Genomic DNA, 20,041 nt, shown 5'->3' on the forward strand with positions numbered 1-20,041 from the left:
TTCTTACATTATTATATTATGGCAATATATACTGCATTTAGTTTCAAAAATTATATTATGAATATTATGTGTGTGTATGTATAATGCTATTAACATAAATTACAAATATAATTATATTTAAAAATTAAAAAACAATGCATTTATTTACTACTTTCATATAGTATAAATTCAGTTCAATTTTATTTGTTAGTAATCCATATTATACTTGCAGATAAATAAAAAATAATTTTGAAACAATAAAATGACCTCTAAAACTATTATTTGCTATTTTGATATATTATACGCTAATATTACCAAATTCATCCTATTAGTCTGGTGAATGTATGTAAAGGAATTCAAAAGTTGAATATATATATATATATATATATATATATATATATATATATAAATAAAATTTGAACAACACTAACTTAAAAATAAAATCCTAAATAAAAGCATAAAATGCCTGAACGTAAATCTACATTGAGAGATCAGCTGTTCTTTTTGTTCTCAATAAAACAGATGATGCCGTTACTAATGCGTTGCGTTAGTACTCTTACAGACGAGAACAGACAGACGCGTAAAGCCACTCTGGTAGGCGACTGCATCTCCCAGCTAAATAATACAGGAGCCCTGGTCTACCTGGAGCCATTTCCCAACAGAGCCAATCAAGAGTCATTTCCTGTTGTCTGTCAGCGTGTCACACAAAAGCCATAAATATTGACAGCCGTCGCCAATAAAGACACCCATAAATCGAGGAATTGAGGGGAAAATACGGCACGGGGGGAAATAAAATCAAATAAAAACACAGCGATCATTCTAAACGCGAGACACCGCGGGTGAATGTGTGTGTGCGGCGTGCAGATGGAGAAACTCGATCGATTTGGGCTTGACGCGGCGTGGATTTGGAGAGCATTATTTTCTCACTGAGTCGTTGGAAGGGGGGTTGGGGTAAAGTAGCGTGGTGTGTGGTACTTCAGAGAGCCTTCCCTCCCATGACTGCATGTGTATTAGGAGTCTAATGTTCAGCTGAATAATTGATCAGGGCTGCTGTGTTTTTGATAATTAGTTGATAGCTTCTTAGCTGTAAGCCTTCCGATAAAATGGAAAAAAAGAAGTACACTTTTTAACGTGAATTGTTTGAAACGGCTGCTCTGATGGACTTGATAAATGGCCTAAGGTTTGGATAAGTTTGGTTTTGTTTTGTTATGTTCTCATAACCTAATTTCATCCTTCCATACTCTCTGGATTGTGCTGTTGCTCAAGAGACTTATTATAGTTTTGCAAAGCATGCTGAGGGAAAAAAAGGTTGTGGTTTTATTGAATATCACTTCATTAATGAAAGGCTGCCACTTTACTCTTCATGAATGAATTAAATTAATTAGTCTTTAATCATAGCATCTAAAAGTAACTGAAAAACCTTCAGGAAAACACATAAGGACATATACAGTATATGCACTTTGCAGTGCTTTGTTAATTACTATAATTTTCTAGCGGTGGAAATAGAGCTTTATATTGATGATGTAAGAACCTGTTTCAGTTTCAGTCTCAAAAGATACGCAGTAAGTGTCCTTGAAGTAGAATATGACTTCTGGCACCATAACACGGCACAGCAGGTGCAGATTTTGTCTTTTTTCCTCTTTATTTTTTTAAATCCCAGCAATAATAGAGCCATTGAAAGCTATACACCTGATCTCTTTCAGTGCGTCCGTCTGATTTGGAATATAAATCTGTAAACTTCTGCCATCTTCGATTATAATTAGAGGTAGTTATAGACTGATATATGATGGCTGCTAGAATTAGTAAATAAATAATAAAGTAAAAAATATTTGTAAAATGATTTAAAAATATTATTACAACTTATAAAACGAGTTAATATTTATATATACATTTGTAATTTATTTAAAGATTTGTAAATATGTTCAAAATAATTTTAAAATGTTGTACATATTAACTTTATATAATATATATATAACATATATTTTTATAATATGGATATATTAACTAATATATATATATATATATATATATATATATATATATATATATATATATATATATATATATATTAAAGCATGTGATCATTGATTGAAAAAGCCATATGTGTTGAGCACTAATTAGAAGCAGCATTTATAGCCTCATTCATCTCCGAGAGGTTTGACATGTCCCACTAAACTCTGCTGAATGCCGACGTGTGTTGTTTTTATTGTGGGATGACTCCGATCAAACTCTGGGTGTTTCACAGGTCAAGAGTCACACTCTTGAGCGTGTTAATGCAGTCACCGTGGGAAGTGATCAATCTCTATTCCCCGTCTCGATCGATCAGACACCCCTCCTGCAGCCCCAGCATCAGCCAGCTCGGTGTCCACTCGCTGGCCTTGGACAAGTCCCAAGCCTGCGCACTAACACATGAATTATGGGCATCTGTTTAATCCCCCCTCACAGAGACACTCGGAGAAAGAATACCACGAGCTCTTTACAGATTTAGCTACTACAAGGAATGCAAATGTTTTCCCAAAGATATTTTGTGACATCTCAATTTACATTGCTGTCAGGCTCACAGTGAAAGCCTCCATAATCTATGTGTCCCATGGACACGACATCACTGGGACAAGATTACAAAACGGATAGTTTGCATTGCTGAGAGTCGGTTTCTGCGTCCAGCCTTTCTTAGTCCGCTGTAACACACCACACGCAACACACAGTATCGAAACATTTTAGACACATTTTAATAATGTCGCTATGAACTGATGTCCTTACGTCCTTCCAAGCCCTTGTGATTTTTGCTTCTGTTGGACACGAAATGAGATATTTCGAAGAATCTTAGCTGCGGCGATTTTCCACAATGAAAGCATTCGCCATAAATGTGGCCCATATGGCTACTGCTCTATATTACATTTTTTTTAAACTCATACAGTAGATTTTCTTGAGGGAAACACATTGAAAACAAATAGTGATCCACAAAAAATAGTTCCCTCCACCTCAACTTACGAGAAACTCATGTTTATTACGAAATTTCTGTAACTTCACATCCCTCAAGTGTCGCTATTCTTTGATTATGTGGAATTATAGATCATTAGTACACATTAGTGTACATTTAGTACGCATTAAAATGCTCTTTCACTAGGCTCTGTCCAATTTGTAGCAATATGGGACTCTAAAATAAGTCCAGAGAGAGAGTGCCAGAGGAGCACATGTATGAAGCAATGCGGCCACAAGCGGCTGGTGGCCACCTGCTCAAAGTCCCAGCATGCTTATCAGACCCCCTGGCAGCAAGAGAGCGAGTGAACAAACAGAGGCCCTGCCATCACAAACAAGCTGGGAGATTTCCACAAGATCAGTGAAAAGCGAGGCCAAATAAACCAGGCCCTTCAGTCTCGAGCATCCAAAGCACGTCAAACCAGCTCCCACGGGACGGTTTAAAGAGGAAACCAGAATGTGACACCTCAGCACAAATTGTTAGCACTTCCTTTGGGGATTCAGGGACACCTAGATTATCTCCCATAAGTGTAACTGTACATTTATAGGTTTCCAAAAACTATTAGTGTTGATAAAGAGATCAACGAAGCGGACGAAGCAGCTTTCGCGCAAGCTAACAAGCTAACTCTTTTTACCCTGATATGAAACTCCGTACTCTTATTAGATTGACTGGATTTCTGACATGACATTTTTTACTGAGCAATGGTAAATGTTACCAACTTTAGCGATTTGACTCTCTAAAGTTAAACAGAAAATAAGCAGAAGAAAAACGCAGTCATACACACTCATGAAAAATGACTCTTTTGGCTTGGACCAGTAAGCACCCTCCCTCTTCATGTAATGATCCATTTTTTTCTTATATAAACTGCTGTAAAAACAGAAGGGAAACATCTAACATCAAATACTATTTTTCAGCCCGTCAGAAAGGAAGTGCGCATAGCAGCGTATGAACAGATGTCCACAGAAGACAACTCAAAGCTCACGCCATTGAAGTGCACTTCAAACCTCACCTGTAGTTTTGCCGACCAGCAACGCTGATCTACATCCAAGAGGTCAAAACATTTCAGATGGGATTTTTTTTTCCCTCTCTTCCTTGTATTTATGCAAATGCGACCGTGGACCGCACACTCACAGCCTGCCTTTAGTTGAGAATAAATCATTCATCTCATTCTGTTCATTAATGCGCACTCAAGGAGATTCTGTTAATCTGTTCATTAGGGCACTTCAAAAACAACAAAAAAATACTTATTAAAAGCAGTTCCAGCTGCGTTCGCTCGTTAATCGCACCTTAACAATGCTTGTGGCACACAGATTTGGCAATTTGGAGTCTTTTCTATTATCACGGGTCAACCCTTTCAGGCAGTGATGAATAAATATTACTTTTGGATATGCAACGAGACATATTTGCACAGCATTTAAATTAAAGGAATTCTTTGCAAATAATCAGTGTATGTTGTACGTGGTGCATGGCAGCTTCCTCAGTGCTGTTCAATGTGCTGTTGAGGGTCTTAGGGTGTTCTTTAGGAGCAGGATGGGGCTCAGCAATTGATCTGTACATTGATCTAGCAATGCCTGTAAAGGAATTAAATTGGTTTCTTGGAGGATATGCATTTTTATCTTAGGAGAGAAGTAAAAGCTCTGATTTTGACAATTTGGAAGCACAGCACGTGAATAAATGCAAACATCGGAGTTTTAACTGTTGCACACTTTATATATCTGAGGGATGCAAGGAGAGTTGGTGTATTGTGAGATTTCAGTGTAGGTCAAGAGATTAGATGTTTAATTGCTTCTTATTCAGTCAAACAAAAGCTCAGATTCCTAGCTCAATGTTTGTAGGACGAAATCAATAAGCGTGTTTTTATTTGGCTGATCTCCAGGTATTTTTCCAGCATCTTACACCACCAGCTCATTTAGATAAACATTAACACATGATTGCCATCTTATTTTTAGCTTGTCATGATTATACAGCAGAATTTACAATCTGTGAGTCTGCCTGAGTTTATTCCTGTGATCCATGCTGGAAAGAAAAATACTAATCACATCAACTGTATGACAGGCTTAAACATTAAAATACTGCTTGTTTTGCCAGTGTTGCTGAAAACGGTCTAAACCCAGATTTATCAAAATAAGTCCAACATTTTTTAAATTATATACCCAGTTGTCAATTTTTTCTTGTAATGTAATTGACAGATATTATATTTCTAAACAATTGTTATTTTCTTTGCAAATTGTTTGTAAAATAATTATTTCATAAACTGACAAAATTCAATTAAAGAATGGTTTCAATATTTCTTAAAAATAGTAAAAGTAGTTTTGTGAACAATTTCAATGGATTCTGCTGATTTCTTGAACAAGGTCCCTTAAACATATGTTGAAATAGTTAGTAATAACAGTTTTTTTCCCCTGTAAATTGCTAAATTTATGGAAGCAAATAGTGTTAATAGGATTTTAAAATTGCAAAAGTAGTTTGACACAATTCATTCTGCTGATGTTTGACTAATGAGGTCCAATAAATTATCACTTTTGTACTTTTTGTATTTGAGTGTCAATTTTGTAAATAACACACTCTGTGTAAATTATATATTTTCTTAAATTACCCAATAAAAAACACCTTTTTTAGGTATACGAGTAAAAAACATTCCAAAATGTTTGCATTCAATTCAACATTACATTTAAGAAAATTACTTATTTAAATAAAAATATTAAAACAATTTTTATCAACGATTTACACAAACGCAAATGCTGATCACATTTGATACAACTGTGTATCACACTATAAAGTATCTACCTCCAGCGTTAAAGGACATGGTACTGTAAGTGAACATCAGAGCCGAGTTACACACAGCCGTGACAGTGCACAAGTGAGCGGAGATGGAAACAGCAGTGTCAGACACACTTTAAAAGGTCAGAGATGCCTTCTCTGCCCATCAGACGTGTTTCTGGCAGCAGTGCAGGTCTGATGTGTCTTCCCCTGTTTTGACTCATGGCACCCTTGTCCCTGTTTGATGACCCAAAAGCGCCAGGCATCAGAGGCTCATGTTGGGACAAGGCCTTTGATGAGAAGGCCAGTCAAAAAATGAACAAATGACAGGTTTCTTTGTAGTATTGGTGTGTCTGGCTTGCATGAATTGAAACATGAGATGGGTTAACAATGCCAAACGCATATATTTGCTTCTTGGGCTTAAAACCCGGTCCTAGTATTTCAAACCTGAAGATATTATGTTAGAAATCAGGTCATACAGTATTGATTGTACAGTAAAATAGTTGATCCAATGATATCAAACAAGAAGAGATTTAATTGGTTTTCTGAGGCCTTTGCTTCGCCGGATTTGGAAATCCATTCCTTCAATTGGTTTTGTAGCATTTGTTATGACTATGAGAGCAGCACAAACAAGAATCACAAGCAGACAAAACAATCCGAACCAGATATCCATGGAGCCGCTCAAGGCAGTAAGAGGCATTTCATCCACGTTATCTTTGCCTTGAGAAACCACAAGTATTATTTTCACAACTCGCTGTTTTCACAAGTCTTCATAATCATTCATTTTCAGTACATTTCTGTATTGTCATAACACTGTTCTCACGGGTGTATTAAGAATCAAAACCGTTTCATGTGTAGCTCTTCAGCTGTCCACAAAGAAACATGTAGCAGTTTGAAGAATAGTCGGACGGGGACTCATTTTCACTATTTTTCCTCATTCTTGCCGACATCAGATTGAAAGATCTCGTTCCACCTCTTGTGTTTAATAATTGACCAAGGGAGCCATGAGAACCCAGGAGGGTGACAATGAATGTGTTGTTGGAGCCGTTCAACTCCTGTGCCAGAGCGCCTCATTGTACGTGCTCCTAACTGCGCTACGCTAAACACGCTACTTAATCACAAAGCTTAAATGAAGCTGTATCTCTTGACAAACAGATTAATTAACAGCGGCTGAAAAACTGTGACATTTGGTGAAGTTCACACGAGAACGACCAATATTGATTTCCTACCGGCTGATCCAAATGACATACTAATGCAGAGACACGAGTGTCGAAGGTTGAAATAACACTCAAATGACTGAACAACAACTTTTGTGAGTGAAAAACCAAATAGAAACAACATTTGTAAACTCCATAATATCGCATATTTGGCATATTAAATGAGAAACCAAAAATGTACAACAGATCTTGATATTATCCATCTGAGATCGATTAATCATGATAAGTTGTGTCTACAGTACTGGTAAAAATGTGGAAATAATTAAGATTTGTAAGAATTAAGACACAAACATTGACAGCCAATTGGAAACCATCCTGCTATAATGAGCTCAAGAATTTAAAGCGGCAGACGCATGTGAATGAACAGACGATATCGTTCGCTGGTGTGGACGCTGATATCGTTATCTTTAGTTATCTTTACAGTTATCATTCTTGGTGTGAATGGGGCTTAAGGCTTGTATTTATTTGATTAAAATACAGTAAAAACAGTGGTATTGTGCTATGTTATGACATTTAAAAAAACCTCTTTTTCTATTTTAATATATTTTCAGTTTTAATTTATTCTTGTGATCAAAGCTGAATTTTCTTCGGTGTCACATGATCCTTCAGAAATCATTCTAAAATGTTGATTTGTAGCTCAAGAAACCAAATCAAGATTTAAAACCGTTGTGCTGCGTAATATTTGAGTGTTCATGTCTTTCAAACACTTTTGACTGCTGGTGTACTGTATATGACATGATCATTGAGGTAGAGTTAGAAAAAACAGTAGAGCTTAATGAAATATGCTGAAAAGGGCCATTCTTTCAGGATTTTCCCCCCTCAGATAATATACCCAAAAAAGGAAATAACTCAAAGATTATACAGTTAATAAACGTTAAATTCAAAACTTCAAAGGATTTCAACCATGACCAACTACTTGGACAAAGTTGTAATTTACCAACATTTGTTGGTCTCTTCTCAGGTTGACGACCAAATGAAGCTTCTCCAGAACTGTTGGAGTGAACTCCTCATCCTGGACCACGTTTTCCGGCAGGTGATGCACGCCAAAGAGGGCTCCATCCTCCTGGTCACGGGGCAACAGGTGAGCGTCCGCTTCAGTCTCCTCCATTCCTCCCCGTAGATCTCATCAGGCCTTTTTGCCAGAGTGGATCAACATCCTTTAAAGTGCTATCGACTGCCCCGGCCACTCCATTAAAAATAGATTACGCTTAGGTATAAACTAATGTGGCCAGAATAATCAATTGTACACTTCTTATCAAGTGCGTGGTGAACGAATAAATAAAATGGTTGGTTAAGCATGCACGAGTCATCGTGGTGAAGAAGGGATGAGAGACACCGAGAGACGGACAGGGAGGGAAAGCAGAAGATATGTATGATTTACCTCAGTCGTCTCTGAGGAACATCGCTGGATGGACGCCTCAGGCTCAGCTGAAGTTTTCTGCACACGAGGACCTTTAATTCTGTCTTCGGCTCCAGCACATGCACACACACACTTCCAGAAGATGTTTAAACCGCTTATAAATAAATATGCTTCTGTCTGCCTGTCAGTGAGGCTCGAGTTTAATTTTTAATTCTCTGTTTTCTCTCCTCCCGCTCCTGCTCAACAAAGTGATCTCCAACTGTAGTGACAGCTCAAACACAGCCACTCGTGAACGGCAGAACTTTTTCCAAAGAGTTCACAGCTTATCAGAAGGACGTGAATGGAAACAGAAGTGAATTACAGGCGATAAATATGACAGCGATACGGAGAGGTCATCTAAGGATAAGAGCACAGTTCAAGAAATATATAATGGGGACTTTTCTTGGCCGTGGGAGAGCAATCCATGAGCACTAGAATCATGAACATTTGTTAGATATCACATCGGGAGATCTGTGAGAGCTCACAGCGCTCGCTCTCTTTGATTTATCTGGATTGCGAGAGCCCTGCGTGGCGTGCCTCTGTGTTTGATTAGCGCGGTCTGGAGGAGGGTTGGGGGCGGGGTGGAGGAGGACCAGACCTTGTTTGCATATTTTGCCTAATGAACAGCTGGTGCTGAAAAAAGCCTTTGGGGAGAGAGAAGGCAAAGACTCAAACAGTTCATTACGTCCTATTATTCCAGAGCAGACTACTGACAGCACAGCCACACAACACACTCGCGCGCATGAACACAGGCTTATGCATAACAAACAAATGCTCTGCCAGTTGTTAGAGCAATCTTGTGATTCAGTAATCCAGTGTAATACGACTTCGAACTGGTGTGTAGTGCATGCATAGTTTTAATTCTAGTTTTCCTGTAGCTTAAGTGGTAGAGCATTGCACTATCAAGCGCAAGGTTGGGGGTTCGATTCCCCGGGAATACATGAAAGGTAAAAATCGATAGCCTGAATGCACTGTAAGTCGCTTTGGATAAAAGCGTCTGCTAAATGCATACATTTAATTCTAGTTTTTTATTTATATAAATGTAGTTACTTCACAACACTGTCAGTGACTGTCAAACTGAACTGTCCACTGTCTCTTATTCTGTTTGAGGACGTGTCACTGTTCTCCCTAATGTTGGTATGGCAGCAAAGCACTGTGGGGGATCAGTGCTGAAGTGCTGTGACACATGACACTACATGGGCGGCTTTCCAATATGTCACAGACCTACATCTCTCCCTCCACCCCTTCTTTTGTTGTATCTATCTCACACTGAAGGTCCCGGGCCTTCACAAGAATCCAATACAGTAGTGTACTGTATATTTTTAAATACTTGTATTGATATAAATATGCATCGTATGCTTTGACTGGTTACTAATGCTTGGGGCACAGGGTCAGTTGGTCCAATCCCTGTTAATTGACTAAACTTCAGCAGCTTCATACGGGCCTCGGAAGAGATCCACGAATACAGCTGGTGAGAAATGATTCATTCTCCAGCCAGGACTTTAAAAAAAATTCCACTCATCATATTTACACAATAAATAAATTCCAATCCGCCCGTGTTTTTAATTGCAAATCCGGCTCTGAGGGAGCTCTCCTTACGCTTGGGAGGACCGTAGTCTAGCTTCTTCCAGAAACCCTGGCGCAGTCAATTATGGTAATGAATTGTCAATAAATATAAAAATTTAATATGGCTTGCTTACAGTGAGTGGCAGCTAAGGACTTGCCTCCAAGACAAATTTGCTGCTGCTGCAGATATTAAGTGCACCTGAAAGGGGAGGAGAGGGCCACGGGGGTCCCGCGCAGGGTTCGGCCCGGTAGCCTGGGGGACCTCCAGGGGCCACCTCTCACTCGTGCCTCTCCAACCCCCACTGCCCTCATCTGGCGTGGGGCGCAGGGGTCCGAGGGTCTGGGCACCAGGGATGGAGAAACGTGCAGTTCTTCCCCGTTCGGTTTGATGCTGATTATCATTCAGACCTCGGCCCAGCGCACTGTCCCTGCTGTGCAGAGAGGAGCCTGGGAAGGAGAGAAAGGGAGAGAGGCGTAAGAAAAGCAGAGCTGACAGAACTGGTTACATGCTTACTGATTGAACTTTTAAACTTAAAGCACTCTGATTCAAGATCTAGAATTTTCGATGGACAAGACCTAAACTTTTCCTAGAGCATTTCCAACAACTCTGCACTGTGAGTCCCGGCTCAAAAAAAAAAAAAATTATCTTCTCAGAATAAACTTTTTAACATCGATATCATTTCTGTTTGCAAAAAATGAATTGAAAAGTTCCCAACACTGCAATAATTAGTTCAGATTGGCTCAACTAATAGAAGACATAAAGAGTGTAAAGAAAACAGACTGTCTTTCGATCTTCAAAATTATTTTTGAAATTCCACTTATAGTAGTACCTCTCTATACCGGAGATGTTTCAAACCTAAGGAGATTTGGCATGTTGCTTGTGGTAATACCGTTATTGTTTGTGTGTGAACACTCTGGCCCTTTCTCTTCAGGTGGATTACGCCCTAATTGCCTCCCAAGCCGGTGCCACACTCAACAACCTCCTGAGTCACGCGCAGGAGCTGGTGAGCAAACTACGATCCCTTCAGCTGGACCAGAGGGAGTTTGTCTGCCTCAAGTTCCTAGTGCTGTTCAGCTTGGGTGAGTACAGAGAGAGGGGTGGAGGGGTGGAGAGAAGTGGGCTACAGCCTGTGTGCATTATCCAAATCTCACTTGCTTGCTCCCAAGGTTCTTGAGGGACCTTGAGATAAGCCACAAGACTGCATTCACTTCCCCCTGTACGATAAGACCATCATTATGAATGCCACCATCTCTCCTTTACCGGTTATGCCAGAATCGGCCCCAAACTGCTATTCTCAGAAAACGGTGTAGATCTCATTCATCTTGAATGCATTTCGTCACTCTTCAAACAGTACGTCACTAGTTATGTATTCATCATAAATCTGCATATTGCAGAAACAATCTGTGAACAAAGCCACATTTCAGTGTGATCAAAAGACCAAATCAATCCGGCAAAATGTAAACGGAAGTCGAACCCACTGTTGCTTTCTTTAAGTAATATGAAATAACTGTGTTTTATAGAGTGCAGTAAAAAACAGTTCCAGTTTTTGGGAATTTTCACATTTTCAAAATTCAATTCAAATGTACAAAATACAAGTTTATGACATCCTTTTCAAGCTGCCATTTCTTATTCCCTGAGTTAATTAGTCAAAGGAAAATATGTTTCCAGCCAAATTAATAGTCAATAACGTACTCACCATTTTTTTATTTGCAGTTTGGATATTTTATGTGAATCTTGGTATTTCCATCCAGCAGTATCATAAATTTGCATAAAATATGCACACTAATCAATCTTGAATTGCCATGTTTGAATTATGACAAAATAAACATTTTTGGGTGCATACATTTTTTAAATCAAATAATAATAATACAAGTCAAAGTAAAAATGAATGCATTATTAAAAAGAAGATAATCATTAGTATACCGCATTGAAGTGCTATTTAAGAGACACAAATTCTAGCTATACCTCCTACTTGGAAACTAACAAAACCAAGGTTGCATTTTCCCCCTGTTGGAGCTAAGAAAATCAGGAGGTCATTTGCTCCTGGAGATCTGCGTGCCAAGTGCATCCAGTTTTGCTTTTAGCTCTCAGTAACCTTCAGTGCTTCTCTTCTGTTAGCATGCTAGCTTAACATTGCAATGTTTAGAGGTTCCATGGCTCACAGGTCAAGGCAGCCCTTACAACCAATTCACAAAAGCTGCAGGTCTCCACCATGAAAGACAAGTTTCAAAAAACAGGACTGGCCGTCTGTGTGGCCCCATAAGAACATGGAATATTAATGCCGCCCGTCCACTTCTGCATCTTCGTATCAGTCGCGATTGTTCCATCCGATGGTTCCGAGAAAAAGAGAATATGATGTGTAAAGGGCGTAAGACGCTTTGATCCTGTCCATTCCGTTTGCTGCGTCCCTGAGCTACCCGAAACTACTAGCCTTAATGTCCAGCTCCCCAACCGCACGTTGAGAATGATCCTCGAATCTTACCCAGACCAAAGACCAGTGCTGAAAACACATGAAACTCAAGACCTCTCAGCCTTGCTGTGTTTATGTTGATCGGGTTTTGCATAGCGGAGGTTTTTGGTTGCAGTTTGGGGGGAATCTGGAGTGTTGGTGTAAATAATTTGGCGGAAACATCATCCATAATAAAACTCTCACCTGAGGGGAGTGTATCGCCCCAGGCACTGCCCCGTTCTAGCAGCTCGCTCCACCCATGCTGTGTGCCAGGCCCAGAGAGACTAAGAGACTAAGAGAACTAAGCCTAGAGATCAAAGATGGCTCCGATTAATAGTATCCTGTGGGTGAAGGGTGGCAGGGGGTCTGTGTTCCTACAAGTGCAGGGATGAGAAAAACACTTTGCCAGTTGCTATTGAGAAGCCAGTAGAGGTTAATTAAATGAAACATGAGAATCCCATGGAGCTTTATGAAAACTACTGGAATTATGGGAACTCCTCTCTCAGTCTCAGACCACTGCTCATTCTGCAACCCTTTTTAAACGTATGTCACCAAAGCGTTCCTACAAGGTTGCTAAAACATTCCATGTTAGCATGTACGTGAATGATTAAGGAGCGTTCTTGCATTACTGTGTTGGTCAACGCAAAAAATTCACATGATCAACACATGATCGTCTGTTGTGAAATCTGCTTTGGGAAGTCTTTCGCCCTCACAAGAAATCCCCAATTGCATGGATTGCTATTGAGCTATTTTGACCAATGAAAAAAAAAAATAATAAAAAAATAAAAATAAAAATGCACATTTAAATCAACGAAATTCTGCTAATTTTATCAAGATTGCTTTGCCATGTCGGTTATAAAATATATTAGATATTATTGCAACTTAAAATGTAATGGGAAAGAAAATCAAGAAAATGCTAAATACAATAATTATGCATGTAAAAAAAATAGTTTATGCATTTGGAATTCAAAATTATAAATATGTATAACATTTTGTGTTAGTACAGTTGTGGCAGCTGTTGTCATAATACAATTTCATACCAAATATTATTTTTTTTTAATCATAAAACAGAATCAGTTATCAGGTAAATGTGCTGGTAAACCCAAGGCCACACACACAAGAACAAACGTTTCGAGGCCACCTGGGCTCCATGATATCAAAACATTAAATCCAGTGTATCAGTCCTCTAACACTCGTTAAACGTAGTGTCTTTGTATTGTAAATGAACAATAAATGAAGCCTGTTAACGGAAATCAAAATCACATTTACCTACGCTGCTCCACTCCCCACTGCTTTAAGTTAGTGTCCGTTCACTCTCAACACAGCCAAACCATCGCAATTTGTCACTGTCTGGGGAGCGCAGGGGGGCTCTTTGTAAAGCTAAGTGTCAATAAAGAGGAGGAGAGACATGAGTTGACCCGGGAGCAGTCACTTGTCTCCTCTATCCCTCCGGTTTGTCCAGTGGACCGATGGCAGTCAGCCGATCACTTCTCACGCTTTTCTTCCAGCCAAAGCATCTCTGTCTTTCCCACTGTCAGCCCCAGTGTGTTGAATAGGTGCTTGGGCTCTATCAGGAGCTGAAGGCTTTATCAACGGTTAAATAATTACGACCAACACATTGATTTTCTCAACAGCAGGAAAGGCGCTGAAGGGTGAACAGTGTTTTCGTGGAGTGTAATGGGGGTAGAGATGATCGTAGAGGCCACTTCTGAGACAAACGCCAACGTTTCAGTTGAAGCTGCTGCTGTGATCGTCTCGACCCTCAGTTAACACCTCAAGAACATCTCGAGACAGGTTTTACTAACTAGAAATGCTAAAATGGTGGTAGCTGCTGAAACACTGATACAGTGACCAAAAAAACAAGTCATGAACCACTAGCAGTCAACCAGGGTCGTAGGAACAATTTTAGGTCAAAAAGAGAGAAAGGTCACTAAAAAAAAAATGCATCCCATTGACTTGGGCCATTGAAAAATTCCTCAAAGTACAAAAATGCCAGATAGTATACGAAATAACATTTGTTGTCGAGAAATTAAACCAATTAGTCAATCTTTATATATTAAACAAATTTAACCAAAATATGCAAACTGGCCTTGTCGTATTTTCATCAGTTATTTTTAAATGAAAATTATCGGAATTATTCGCATTTTCGACTCCTCTTCTTTATCATCAAAATGTAGAGGACACCGGTATAAGGGCATCAACACTTGACTACGAGATGGGATGCATATCAAGTCCCCGAGGCTTGGCTGTGGGGTCTCTTCCAAACACCTCTGAACAGTACAGCATACAGTCACGGCACGCAGTCATTCCCCTTTACTCTTGCTTTAAAGAAGCTAAAAAGGCTGTTCCCACATAGGTAAGCTCTAATTAAGCCAGCCTGTCTTGTTTCCTTGATCTAAATCGATACGTCTACCCTTGTGCAAAGAGAGGGGAGATCAGTAATGCATGCGCAAAGGCTCATAACAGGTGCAAATATTCATTTCCTGAAACAGACCAAATAATATGGAAGTCAGTTGGGATTGATTAACATTCGAGGGCTGGGACGGTTCAATATTTACGCCTTGGAGACCCCTGGCCGGGGCCAAATAATGGTGCATAAAACTGCAGCTATGTCTTAATTAAATGCAAGATAATAGGGGCAGGTTTTTCTTGTGAGCCAAGCAGTTTGGCACTGACGGGTTGTAAGTCATGTGGAAGATATGAGGCCCGGCTCTAATCAATACCTAATATTTAAGGGTTATTTCTTTTGCCCACCGTCCTTTCATTCCACGCCACAGAAATCAAAACCCACACTTCTGGCACTTCGGCGAGAGGCTCTCTTTGAAACGGCAGCCTCATTAGGAGCCTTAAGAGGCTTTCAGACTTTATCAAGCTTTAAAAGCCGCTGATATCTGTGGACACGGCACAGTGCTTTTAGAGGGGAGTGAAAGGATGGCACTTTACCTTTAGCCCCACTAGCTTTTGTCATGCGTTCAGTCAGTTCGCCGAATTCCAGCCATTCCGCTCCGATTTCAACACTTTGCTTGTGTGTCACGGCTGCAATTTGCTTTTATCTCTTGGCTTTTTGTTCTTTATCTGTTACTACACATTACTTTATGATTAGCTTAAATTGCAAACAACTTTAAGTGTGATTGGCGATCGTTAGCCATTTGCAACGTTATCTAAATGTCTACAAACGCTTCAGATAAGTAACATAGGCAGGAATCTACATCTATGGATTTACTCTTGATAAAGGCAAGATGAACTCTGTGTATTACTCTTGACAGATAGAAGTTCTGTGTTGTGATTTTAGCATTGCACTTGAATCTCAATTCTAGAATCTAATTTCAGCCCGAATTACAAATCACTGTCATTGTGATGTTATAAGGCCCAGTCTTTTTATTCTGCTGAATGGATTTAAGTATGGTAAAACGTGTGGTGTTTGTAAAAGTTTTGAGGACCGGCTGGCTTTTCCTTCGACAAAAGCAGTGGATGAAGTGATTGAGAATACAGTGAGCTATAGGTACTAGTTTTCCTTCTCCGTCTCACAACTGTTGCCTCTGTCCCGTCTGATTCCTCTCTTTCTCTGCCTCTGCCAGAGCCTTATTACAAGCTGTCAGTTTATTGTAAAACATTAGGAAAGCAGAGGGACACTTGCTGTAACTGTCTTATCGATCTGGGGGATAGATTCTGTGATTTAACGCCCAAGCCTCCCATATTTCCACATTTTCAGCCTCCTATTAAAGCCTGTGCTTTCCTTTAGCTATTGATGTATCAACATTAACTGTTACAAGCAACTACAGAAAATCAATGACCAACTTTTATTACCGGCTGCATAACACGCTAGCTGGCTCACGCTCCAGTACTTAGCAGGCAGGCCGGGCCCGAAACATGCCCCGCTCATGTCAGGTGTTTCCTAAGTGATTCCTGCCCTGGAAATATCAATCATACGAAACCACGGCTTCTTTCTGCCTGTTTGTGCAGATACTTGCCCCAGAACTGAGCGCTTGGGTGCCATTTTTATGATAACTGGCCTGCGATGCTACAAGATTCACCGCTAACAACAACTAGCAATATCTGTAATGTTCCAGACTTTTGCATTCGATTTTTTAGACACACCTTTAGCGATCATTCGTAGCTTTAACTTGCAATACACATATTAATTTCAAAGTATAATCAGCTTGCACACTATAAAATAATAATAGCTCACCGCTTCTGTCTATCACTTGAATCGAAAGGGATGCATTTGAAAAGGAACGGCATGGCAAAAACAGATCACCCTTAAAGATTTATGAGACCTGCGGTCCTGCTGGGACAAACATATACAGGCTTTGTTTTTCCGATCAATGGGCTGAAGTTCATTATTCACTCTCACTGCAGCCGCGCTTTGCGTTTTTGTGCATTGTAAAGGGGCCTTGTTGTTGTTGCCTGTACATATCTGAGTTTTTTTTTCCTGTTTCTTCTTTCTTACATGACTTGAGGTCTCACTAGCTTGTCACCATGGGTGAAATGTTACCCTTTTCCGTGCCAATTAAATTCTGCCATTTCTCAGGGTCTGCGAAGAGAGCCCACTAGCCCAGGACCTTCAAACTGGCCAGGGAGACACAAGCCGCTGTGGTAGGAGGTGTCTATTGATCAGGGAGCCGCCAGCTCTTATTTAAACATTGCACACAAACACAGATAAGGGCGTTACACAAGCGCCAACATAAACTCCCCTCTGTCATTTCTCAATCAATTTCATAGAAAGAGTTCTATAAAAGTGAGCCAGTCACAGCGGAAGGAAAACACTCAGCCCCCATGAGCACTCGGGTCAAACATACACCACACAGCTGAGCAGACGTGCCCCTTGAAAACAGTACTGAATGATTTGTGTATAAAGAAATATTTTCTATTTCTATATTATATATATATATATATTTTTATATTTCTATTATTTTGAGTTTTCACTGTATTGTCAATAGCCTAAAATTATAAAAAGGAAAAAATCTCTATCTCTCTCTCTCTATATATATATATCCATTAATTATTAGAACTAGTAGTTGTATTACATAAAATATTCAAATGTATTGTATATCACTAGCCACCATACGTATCAAATCAGTAATAAAATACCAATAATATATCAATGAAAGAAAATATATAATTCCAATATAATGGATGAAAGTATAAATTTTTTTTTAAATATAAATAATTTATAGTCTTAAGGCTAGCTGACTACGGGAGCTGCGTTTGAATTACGGCCATTTTTTCCTAGTTGTAGTGATGTTTGCACTCGCGTAATGCCTTTTGAAAACTTTAGAATCAGCTGCAGACTTCAGCCACTTAATATGTTCGTGTGGAAACACGAAAATGTACCTATGTTCTGCACACAAAATATTGCATTCGGTCATTCGGCACACACGTGCACCGTACCGAAATCCCTGTACCGAAATAGTCCGGTACGAATACACGTACCGTTACACCCCAGTATATACTGCAGAATACCACAGCTGACCAATTATAACCATCTAATTAGAACCATTAAGTATAATTTATCAAAATTGTGATTACAATAATTCACAAGAACAATGGATGATGCAGATCTGCTTTCCATATGAAAGCTAAGTACACCAAGTAAAACTGACTTGCTATTAAAACTAAAAGTATTCTAAATATAAAATCGTTCTCACATATATGTCTTTTAAAGTTGTGACTTAACGGATGGCTTTGTCTTGGTGAATATAATGTTGATATCAAACATCTGCCAAAATCAGTATCACAAAGACATTGATGTGTCCAGGGCACCAGAGAGCAGCTAAGCCCTAAAACCGTCCCCTGTAACTGGAGCCCGCTGTTAAACGTGATGGCACAAATGAGCCGACAGGTGCTGCAACCATGTCTCTTGTTCTCCTTTTCATCCACCTCTCCTTACTCCCCCCATCATTGTATTTAAAGCAACAAAGCTGAGGAATGCCTGCACCGCCTTCTTGATTGGAAAAAATGCCCCATCATCAGTCTTCCTGTAACGTAAACCTGCTCTGATGGAGTGGGGCTGGATGGGTGTCACACTACAGGGACAAATATAGAAATGAGAATTCATCTAAACATTGTCTCACTTGGGGGAGAAGGTTTAACAAGAATGGCAGGGGAGGTGTGAGGTCACTAAGAGACTTGGGCAAGGGCCGTGTGTTGTCTGTCAACAGTGGGAATGCTGGGAAGAGTGGCCGAGTGGGGTGTTGTCTATTCCTGGTGTTTTCCATGCTTGGAGGCAGTCTTGTCTTGGAACTATTTTGTTTCTGGAGGGTTGCCATTTTTATGACAGTATGGACAATTCGATTGAGGACAAGAAATGATGTAGAGGTGCTTAACATGTAAGAGCATGTTTAAGGTGATAGAGTTACTATCAGATGTCTGCACCATTCATCTTGAGGTGAAATTCTTCACGTTCAACTTAAAAGTGCTTGTTTGAAAGAGAAAAAAAATACTGCATTCAGCATTGCTGAAAATGCACAACACATTAAATGCAACAGCAGTGCTAGATTTGCATATTTGCCAACAAAAAACACAACACCAATATTATTTAGCTACTATACAGGTTAAAATATATTTATATATTAGAGATAAGTTAACAAAATTTTTTGGTTATTACTTTACACCTACATACATACACATTATATATATATTCTGCAAAAATTTTGGTCTGAAAAATATATTTTTTTCTCATATGGGAACTACATCATTTATCGTCCAGTAGTTATCTGAACAATTTGTGAATTAAATATGTTTTGTTTTATAAATTTAATCTCTGAGTGCTACACATCTTATGATATTTTACTACTTTAAGCTAAAGCTCCACAAATAAGCTTAGTTTAGCTTTGACAGGAAGCTTACAAACACGTCATGTAACGTTATCTTCAAGGTAAAGGAGAGTGCAGCTTCTAAGCAGAATGAATTAAACCAGAATTTACACTCACATCTATCAAAATATAGACGCAGCTTTATTATGCATTTAAGAGAAAGACAAAAACTACGAAAAAACACTACCTTTTGGGTCAATGCATGCAGCCTTACTAATTTTTAATTAAAGCAAACACTTTGATGGTCAATCATAAATAAAAATGAAAAAGTGGCCAAATAAAAGGAGGAAAAATCATGTTATGGGTTAACTGTCCTTCACTCAAGAATATACATCCCCAGGCACTGTGTTGAATTATTAATTAAAATTTGTCAAAAACTGGATAGAGGGGGAAAAAAAGAGAGATATTGATGGAGGCTTGGCTTTAATGACCTCATTAGGTGTGTGGTTTCCACTATTGGCAGGATCTGGACTGCAGGTAGAGTTTTGGGGGGATACTTGACCCCTGAATGATTTTCTGTCACTTTATTATAAACAAGAAGAGCTCAATGCTCCCCTTTTCTACACATGCAGTCAAACTGGCACGAAAACATGTTGAATACAAATAACATGGTCAGAGACTATCGTGATTAGATAAAGATCGACAGGGAGAAGTCAAGAGAGAAGCTCATTTGGTTGTTCAGAAACGAACCGCCTCTCAAAATGATGGTTTCTTTTTTTTCAGAAATGTGACGACAGACAGAGAGAGAGACAGACAGACATGGATAGACAGATAGATAGACAGAGACAGACAGACAGACAGACAGACAGAGAGACAGACAGACAGACAGACAGAAAGACAGAGACAGAGAGATACAGACAGACAGATACAGAGAT

General features: G+C 39.3%; 1 protein-coding gene across 3 annotated transcripts in view; it reads left to right on the forward strand.

Moving 5' to 3' along the window:
• The window catches only part of nr5a2 (nuclear receptor subfamily 5, group A, member 2), a 48,253-nt gene that overhangs the window by 21,489 nt on the left and 6,723 nt on the right, over nt 1-20,041 (forward strand). For all 3 annotated transcript variants that reach the window (XM_026236051.1, XM_026236050.1, XM_026236049.1), the window contains exons 5-6: nt 7,898-8,017; nt 10,834-10,981. In XM_026236051.1, the coding sequence (XP_026091836.1) occupies nt 7,898-8,017; nt 10,834-10,981 (268 nt within the window). The remainder of the gene's footprint in view (nt 1-7,897; nt 8,018-10,833; nt 10,982-20,041) is intronic.

This window comes from Carassius auratus, chromosome 47 (assembly GCF_003368295.1).
Source record: "Carassius auratus strain Wakin chromosome 47, ASM336829v1, whole genome shotgun sequence".
In the NCBI taxonomy this organism is placed as follows: Eukaryota; Metazoa; Chordata; class Actinopteri; order Cypriniformes; family Cyprinidae; genus Carassius; species Carassius auratus.